Source organism: Populus alba, chromosome 1, assembly GCF_005239225.2.
Source record: "Populus alba chromosome 1, ASM523922v2, whole genome shotgun sequence".
Lineage (NCBI taxonomy): Eukaryota > Viridiplantae > Streptophyta > Magnoliopsida > Malpighiales > Salicaceae > Populus > Populus alba.
Window position 1 is genome coordinate 15,638,175 of NC_133284.1, and position 9,258 is coordinate 15,647,432.

The window sequence follows — 9,258 nt, forward strand, 5'->3', positions numbered from 1 at the left end:
AAAAAGCGTTGAAGTTTCAATTTTTTTTTTTTTATTATTGGCTTGTTTAGAAGCCCGTTTATGCTTAGTTTTTAAAATATTTTTTGTGTTAAAATATATTAAAATAATATATATTTTTTATTTTTTAAAAATTATTTTTGAAGATTAGTACATCAAAATAATCAAAATATAAAAAAATATTTTTTTACAAAAAAAAGAATTTGTTGGAACATAACCTATATTAATTTATGGCAATATATCCATGTAATATTATTTTGATTTAGTATATTTCTAAATGTGTAAATCTCGATTAGTTTTGTACATATCACGAAATTATTTGTAATTTTATTTTAATTTTTTTTAATATTACATATTAAAATAATATAAATATATATAAAAATAAATTTTAAATTTTTTTAAAAATAATATTAAACCAGAAGAAAAAAAACATAAATCCTATACATTGTCATTTCCATTACAAAAGAAACTCAAATAATTGGTTACCACTTGAAAACAATATATATTGTATTTGAAATTTTGAACATACCCGCGAATGCAATAATGATTCAGATGAAACATTTCTATAATAAAAATATCAACTAAACTTTGCCATTGGCTGGATGGAACACATGTGGTCCCAATTGAAGTCTCTTTCGCTCCCTACGCTCCTTTTCCCAATAAAAAGACCATAATCTCCAACCACCACTCCTCCTCCTCCGACGATTTCCCAGGGATCAGAAAAAAACTTCATGGCCATTTCCCCGGTCTCCTTCCTTCACTTCCTCCTCCTCTTCCTCTTGAATCAACCATCATCATCATCATCGGATCATACACAAGCCTTCATCATCCACGTCTCGAAATCCCACAAGCCCTCCCTTTTCGCTTCTCACCATGATTGGTACACCTCTATCATTCAATCCCTCCCTCGTTCACCTCAACCTGCCAAGATCCTCTACAACTACAACCATGCCATCCACGGCTTCTCAGTCCAACTCACACCCACCCAACTGGCAAAGCTCCGCCTTGTGCCGGGCATTCTTTCAGTCATTCCTGATCAAATTCGCCAACTTCACACCACGCACACCCCTACTTTCTTAGGCCTATCAGAAGGTTCTCGCCTTTGGAAAAATTCTGGTTATGGTGATGGTGTGATTATTGGAGTTCTTGACACTGGAATATGGCCTGAACATAAGAGTTTATCGGATTCCGGTCTGTCTGATGTTCCTGCCAATTGGAAAGGGATCTGCGAGACAGGACCTGACTTTCCAGCCTCTTCTTGCAACAAGAAACTTATTGGCGCCAGAGCTTTTCATAAAGGCTATATAACTCATAAAGGGAGGCCTATTGATGAATCAAAAGAATCTGCATCTCCAAGAGATACTGAAGGTCATGGCACGCACACATCAACAACTGCAGCTGGATCTTTAGCTCATAACGCGAGCCTTTTCCAGTATGCAACAGGAGAAGCTCGTGGTATGGCCTCAAAAGCCAGAATTGCTGCTTACAAGATTTGTTGGAGTTCAGGTTGTTCTGACTCTGATATTCTTGCTGCGATGGATCAGGCTATCTATGATGGAGTCCATGTGATTTCTTTATCTGTTGGTGCTACTGGTCATGCTCCTCAATATGATCATGATTCGATTGCGATTGGGGCTTTCAGTGCATCACAACATGGAATTGTTGTGTCTTGCTCTGCTGGGAATGCAGGACCAGGTCCCTATACTGCTGTTAATATTGCTCCATGGATTCTTACTGTTGGTGCTTCAACAATTGATAGAGAGTTTCCGGCCGATGTAGTCCTGGGCAATGGATGGGTTTTTAGTGGGGTCTCACTCTACTCTGGTGACCCACTTGTTGATTACAAGCTTCCTTTGGTGTATGCTGGTGACGTTGGGAGCAGGTATTGCTATATGGGGAGTATAAGTCCATCAAAAGTTCAAGGGAAGATTGTGGTATGCGATCGCGGAGGGAATGCAAGAGTGGAGAAAGGAGCTGCAGTGAAGCTTGCTGGTGGGCTTGGAATGATCTTGGCAAACACAGCAGATAGTGGTGAGGAGCTGATTGCTGATTCTCATCTTCTGCCGGCTACTGAGGTTGGTGAAATTGCTGCCAATAAGATTAGACAATATATCAAATCGGAGCAGTCTCCTACTGCAACAATTCTGTTCCGTGGAACAATAATTGGTACTTCACCTGCAGCTCCTAAGGTTGCTGCCTTTTCAAGTCGTGGTCCAAATTATTTGACACCGGAGATTCTGAAGCCAGATGTTATTGCTCCTGGTGTTAACATCTTGGCTGGTTGGACTGGATTCGTTGGACCAACAGATTTGGAAATTGATCCTAGAAGGGTTGAGTTCAACATAATATCAGGTACCTCAATGTCTTGTCCTCATGTTAGTGGAATTGCTGCTTTGCTTCGAAAAGCATACCCAGATTGGTCCCCAGCTGCTATAAAATCAGCTTTAGTGACCACTGCTTATAATTTAGACAATTCTGGCAAGAATATCAAGGATCTTGCTAGTGGTGAAGAATCAACACCCTTCATTCATGGAGCTGGTCATGTTGATCCCAATAGAGCTCTTGATCCTGGACTGGTGTATGATATGGACACAAGTGACTATATTTCATTCCTTTGTGCAATCGGGTATGATTCTAATCGAATTGCAGTGTTCGTCAGAGAGCCTCCTAGTTCGGACATATGCAGTGGAAAAGCGGGCAGTCCAGGCAATCTCAACTATCCATCATTCTCTGTTGTTTTCCAGTCTACTAGTGATGTGGTTACTTACAAGAGAGTGGTGAAAAATGTTGGGAGTTCTCTTGATGCAGTTTACGAAGTTAAAGTGAATTCTCCGGCAAATGTTGACATCAAGGTATCACCAAGTAAGCTTGTGTTCAGCGCAGAGAATAAGACCTTGTCCTATGAGATTACCTTCTCCAGTGTTAGCTTGGATTGGCCTACCATTATCCCATCAACATTTGGATCAATCGAGTGGAGCGATGGAATTCATGGAGTAAGAGGTCCAATTGCTGTCAAGTGGCGTCAAGGATCATCCAGGGATTCCATTTAAGAACTGGACACGGGAGAGAAGTTATTTGGAATAGTTTCAGACTTGGGGCATCGTCTGCCTCATGTACAAGTTATGTGATCATGATTTAAGTTTTCATTTTACCAAGATTTCAATCTGGAGATTGTGGAATGTAACGTAACGATACTTTCCACAGTGAATTAGATCAAATAATGCTTTAATTGATTCTGCAATTGTAATGATCAAGAGTTTTAAGCAGTAATGGGTTATGCGATAGAAAAGAGAGTGAATGAGGAGCGACTTGTACAGCGTGGGTTTGGAATGTGATTATTATTATTTTTTTAAAATATTTTTCATTTAAAAAAATATGTTATTTTTAAAATTAATATATTAAATAATTTGAAAACATTAAAAACATATTAATTTAAAAAAATTTTTTTTAAAAAAATTTTTAAAAAATATTTTTCTACGCACTACCAAAATGCCTCTTAAGCTGTGAAAGATTATCAACCATTCATACCCGCAGGCATCTCCATCCATGATGTTGTGGGAAAATGCCTGCATTCAAAGTCACTAGGTGATGAAAAAATACACCCGCAAACACATAGCCACTGGCTTGACTTCATGTATTTGTTTATTTTGATGAATGACAAGCTCAGATCCATTGCTTTGATACAGACTGATAATTCAAATGCACCTCCATGGTCTGTCTACACCTTACGGGGAAAATTACGCACATCACCAAGTATGTTGGTGATGAGAGAGAGAGAGAAAAAGGCACCAGGAACTAGTCGAGCTTTCTTTTTCTCGAAAATGGTTGAATGAGTAGGTAGCCAATTCAAGTGGGACATAGAGCTTTAGCACCATACGATTAACGATATGGAAACGAGAAGGCTCTTTGTGAATGAGAAAGTAATAATAAATGTAAACTAGAAGTAGATTGCATCAACGACGCTTTGGCCGAGTGGTTAAGGCGTGTGCCTGCTAAGTACATGGGGTTTCCCCGCGAGAGTTCGAATCTCTCAGGCGTCGTATCATTTTTACCTTTTTTTTTCCATGTCTTGCTGATTCGTCTGCCTTAATACTGCATTTTATGAACACCTCATCTTTACTACGGTTGGAATTTGGTAATTGTTTATGAGCACCTCATCTTTACAACGCCGCTGGCATTCAGCAGGCAAAATACAAGCCATGCAAATCTCTCACAAGAACCACTTGGTCAACCAGCACTACTAACTTTTGACCATTTGATCTACTTAAATGCTTCTCAAGGTGATTCACATATTGATCACTTTGAACCTGCTTCGACGCCATAGAAACTAACAATTAACCAGGTCAATTATTTGTTTTTTTTTTGCTACTCGCAAGGCCATGAACAAGGAGTTGTCAGACAGGACCTATATATAAAACCAGTCTGCAGCCAAAACAATTTGACATTGGGTATTGGCATTTGGAGAAAACAAATCTCCACTCCGAGACTGCACAACTACAAATCTGATCGTCACATGAATTTGAGCACACAAACAGTAGACCAAACTGCACAACATCTCATAACATAAACTGGGTCTAACTGCAAAAACTTCAGCATACAAATATTAATACTGTTCCGATATGTTACTTGTGATAATCTAACATAATGTCAAGTAATTAGAGACATCTCCGTCTGCAGGTTCTTTTACTTCCAAGTGCTGGCCTAAAAGAAGCCCATCCAGCTGTTCTGCTCGCTCCATCAATTTTAGTGGCCATACTTCTGGAACTCCCACTCGCTATTATCTGCATGCGTGAAATGGCCAAATAAGTGCTGAGGTGTTTGATAGATGAAATTAAAAAAAATAAAAAAAATATTATGCATCCACTACAGCATACCAAGAGGGCACACTTGGCGGGTTTTGAGCCATCGGCTGATACAGTGGAAGTGGAAGGCATGATTGCAACACACTGTGTAGCAAAAAAACCAAGTCTCTTAGCACATCTAAGCAAATTGACAGCAAATAAAACACAAACCTACAGGACAAACTAAAGCAGTATATCCAAATTGATCACATAAGCAAGACTATTGAACCTTCACATCCACAAACAGAAACATGAATAAACCAATACAGATAGAAATTTGTTATGGTTAGCAAGCAATACAAATAGTACGGGTGAGCAAAAAAAATGAAAAAACCGATTTAACCAAGAAAACTAAAAAAAAAATTAACCAAAAAAACCGAACCGGTACAAAAAACCAATCGAACCAGTTAAAATATTTAGGAAAATGTCCGGTCCGGTTCGGTTTCCGGTTTTGGTGTGCCTGAACTGGCCAACCCGAACCGAACCGGTTCGGTTTAAAAATGAAAAAAAAGAAGAAGCAATAAACCAAGCGTGGGCCACCCCTCCCTCCCATTTGCCAACAACCCTAGCAGACTTTTATCATTTCTTTCCCTTGCACACAGCCGCCATCTCCCCTCTTTAAGTCTTTGAATGCTTTCACATTGAAGGGTCCCTTCATTCACAGCCTGAATGCTCTCTTTGTCTCTCATCTCTCAACATGAAGGAAAGGTAAAGATTACAGGTAAAGGCGTAAAGCTTTAATATTTCCTTTTAATATTTGAGTAAAATTTGTCTTTTTCTCTTCCAATCTTCCATGCTTTCTGTCTCTCATCTCTCATCTCTCAAACTTGCCATGTCAAGATGAATGATTGATGATTCTTCCATTGATTTACTTGATTCTCCTTCATGGGTCATGGCTTTTAACAGATCCCACCTCGATTGCCAGAGAAGGATTATTTCGGGTCTAGAAGCTGAAGAGTGTCCAGAAGATTGCTAAGAATTGATACTGTTTTTTTGCAATTATTTTTTCCTTTGCAAGAAGTTGTAACAACAAGAACAACGTTGTTGATTCTTAGCGGATGGCATCTTGGCATTGCAGTTCGGTTTGAACCGGTTTGGAAGGGGAAAAAACCGAACCGAACCGAAATTAATCGGTTTGAACCGGTTTTCGGTTCGGTTCAAAAACTAAAAAAAAAAACGGTTTGGTTGTTTATTTTGGTCCAAAACCGGACCGAACCGAAAATGCTCAGCCCTAACAAATAGCCCTTGATCAAGTGTCATGCTTGTATGCATGTAACAAATCTAGATGTGATAAGAAATTACCAAAGGAACCATGGTTTAAATGCAGCAAGATTGATGGGTATATATATATAGTAAATAGAGAGGGGTTGGCTAGAAAACCAGCATCTTAACCTACCATTTCTAACCCATATATTTGAGAGCTAAAATTAAACAAAATCAAGATCTCCCTTTGACCCCCACCATTCTTGTGGATTTCCAAAAAATATACCATGAATTTTGCAAATTCATACATGCTATAATTGGTGTCAGCCCACAAAAAAAAGAAGAAGGAAAAAGAAGCAGAATATGAAGGCCAAGAGATTTCTCTTTTCTCCTAAAGTGCCATCTAAGAAATTGAAGGCAGTGACCTCAATCGGGTTAATATCAAATAGCAAGAGCATGCCAGACGTGGAACACAGTCCCACAAAGGAATTGCTTATGAATGTACCAAAAACTAAATTCGGTCACAGGGGCATAATTGTTGTAATTGTTGGCATGTCAGGTACTACTAATACTATATAATTACCTTATTTAACACACCTAAAATATAAATGGTTATATTTTAGTTAGATATAAACCAACATGGTTTACAATTTGAGGGCTCAAACTAACAACTCTATTCCCAAGAGCAGACTACCAATCAATGCATGCTATATCCAGGGAGAATCTAAAAAAAAAATGAAAGGCCTAAGACAACTGCAGCAACTGGGATAATTAGCATAAGAGAATGTTCCAAGTCAGTAGCTTGATATTCATGGTGAAAATATCTTGCAACTGAAGTCTAGTAGTTAAGAGAATGAATTCTCCAACCAAACATCAAACTCACAAAAAGACCAAATCCTTGAAACAGACATAATGGCAGTCATCAACACCTAACGGCAGACATCCTTAGGTTTGGGACTTTCGGGTAACTATCCAAACACAGCCATAGCAAACTCCTAGAAGGTATTGGACATAGTCGCCCTTTGATTTCTAAATCTCTTCAAAGAAGATACAAAGAGAACCACAAAAATAATTAAAACCATACCAAACACGAAAAACTCTGCCACATTAATCTAACAAACACTGTCACCAACAATTATAAAGCCCCCATCACGTTAAATCCGTGTTCAATGCAAATAATAAAGTCACAAAAAGGTATACCATCACATGCAGTCATGAAACCAAACTCAAAACAAAGAAGGAGAAAACAAATTACCAGTCCATGAGAAAACCCTAAATTCAAGAAAGAAGGAACACATACCCCAGGCAACAGTGCACTCCTCGCTTGTAGCACTCGCTTGATTTGCTTGACACTCAATGCCTACACAAAAATACATACATACATAAATAAATAAATAGAAAAACGAAAACCCTGGAAATCTTGAAAGAGAGAAAGCAAGAGACATACAAAGATCCATGATATGATTCCTACAAATAGCGCAGTTATCCACAACAATATCTGCAAACCCATCAAATAATTAACACAAAAACATGAAGAAAATAATTAAAATAAAGAAAGTAGGTATAATCAAAGAGACAGACCCCAAGCCCAAAGTGCGACAGCATTCCACTTCTTGATTTCGAATCGCTTCGGTTTCCTTGAGGAAGACGAACTTGCCTCGCCTGCCGTAACCATCGTCACGTCCGTGTCCATCTGGGCTTGGGTTCTAGAGAGCGAGAGACAGTTTTTGGTTTATTCTTTTCTTTTCTCTTGTGAAGGCAAAAGAGAGAAATTGGGGAAGGAACGAAGAAAATAGAAAAGGAGCGTGAGAAGGTGTCAGGTGGATTTATCATGGGGTTTTCTGTTTTACTAGCGTGGTACTGATTATTTATCCGAGTCACATGTTTTTACTAGAAAAATTGGTCAAATTATTTTTATTTAGTTTTTTTAACCGGTCAAATTAAATATTTATAAAAAAAAGACACGGAAAAGTATATATTTTACTAGTAGAATTATTTTTCTTTTTATTCATGCCTTTTTTTTTTTAATTAAAACATGAGTTTCTATTAATAGCATGTTTTTTTTAATAAAAAGCATAGGCAATTGAAATAAAATTTCTCGTAAGAATATTAAATAATTTGAAATAAGTAAAAAATATATCTCTTTAATCCAGATTTTGTTTTTTATTAGTGCAATTTTTTTGTTTTAATGCAAATTTGTTTTTATTAGAAATGCTATTTTTTAAAATAAAAAACTTATTATGATCTTATTAAATACAAGCTTTAATAAAAAAAATATTAAAGATCATGTCTCTAACATTTTGTATGAAATTAAGGGGAAAATAATAAATATAAAATTATGCAAAAAAGATTATAAAAAATAAAATAAAATTTATTTTCATTGAATATTTATAATCACATTTAAAAAAAAATCTATTAGATTCATATATAATAATTAAAAAATAATTGTTAATATAACAATAAAAAGCTTAATCTTATTTGAAATCCATGACATAATATAATATAATGATATTTAATTGAACATTGTTATTTTATTTATAGTGTATTGTAATAATAATAAAGGAAAAAAACATTCAAGCCCAATACAATCAAGCCACTCTTTCCCATGCAATCAAGCCCAATACAACGTTTGACCCAATACAATCAAGCCTAGCACTTGTAGGCAAGGCTTGCATGCCTGGTTTTCTTGCTTTCTTGTTTGGTGAATAGACAACAGAATATTAATGTGATAAAAAAAATAAAAAAATAAAAAATCAAGAAAATAAAAAAAAATTAAAAAAATAAACTATGAAAAAAATTGATTAACCAATTAAATTTTAAAAAAATTAATTAAAGTAATTATAATTTAAAAAAAAAAAAACAATCGGTTTGATTTCAGTTTGATAAACCTGAACCCAAAAAAACCAAACCGAAAAAAACCGATGCCAAACCAGAAATAGTTAGTTTGAAATGGTTTTTGTTTTTAAAAAAACCAAACTGAACTAGTCGGTTTAAACCGGTTTCGGTTTCGTTTTAATTTTTTTTAAAAAAATCAATTTAATTATTTTTGTTTCGATAAAAACCGAACATAACCGAAAATAATAACCTTTAATTAATCTTATATAAAATAAAAATAAAAATAGTCCACATGTCATTAACCGGTTAAGATCTTGAATTAAAAGCATCCATAAATCAGCCAAAAAAAAAACTAAAAATTAAACCGGATAAAAAAAAAGAA

At 36.0% G+C, this 9,258-nt stretch overlaps 2 protein-coding genes and 1 non-coding gene across 3 annotated transcripts; 2 read left to right on the forward strand and 1 right to left on the reverse strand.

The window, feature by feature from the left end:
* The first annotated feature begins 606 nt into the window (after positions 1-606).
* Positions 607-3,238, forward strand: LOC118034842 (subtilisin-like protease SBT1.4). The gene has a single exon (XM_035040265.2). The coding sequence runs from the start codon at positions 729-731 to the stop codon at positions 3,045-3,047; it is 2,319 nt and encodes a 772-aa protein (XP_034896156.1). The 5' UTR covers positions 607-728; the 3' UTR covers positions 3,048-3,238.
* A 717-nt stretch (positions 3,239-3,955) lies between these two features.
* On the forward strand, positions 3,956-4,037 carry TRNAS-GCU (transfer RNA serine (anticodon GCU)). The gene has a single exon. It is a non-coding gene; the product is annotated as a tRNA-Ser (tRNA).
* A 383-nt stretch (positions 4,038-4,420) lies between these two features.
* Positions 4,421-7,879, reverse strand: LOC118034841 (uncharacterized). The gene is given in 7 exon segments (XM_073410102.1): positions 4,421-4,602; positions 4,604-4,661; positions 4,663-4,778; positions 4,872-4,943; positions 7,336-7,401; positions 7,489-7,539; positions 7,623-7,879. Coding segments are annotated over 7 exon segments (483 nt in total). The 5' UTR covers positions 7,647-7,879; the 3' UTR covers positions 4,421-4,506.
* Between the last annotated feature and the right edge of the window lie 1,379 nt (positions 7,880-9,258).

Coding starts and splice junctions, on each gene's coding strand:
- LOC118034842 (XM_035040265.2), top strand. CDS start 729: ATGGCCATTTCCCCGGTCTCCTTCCTTCACTTCCTCCTCCTCTTCCTC.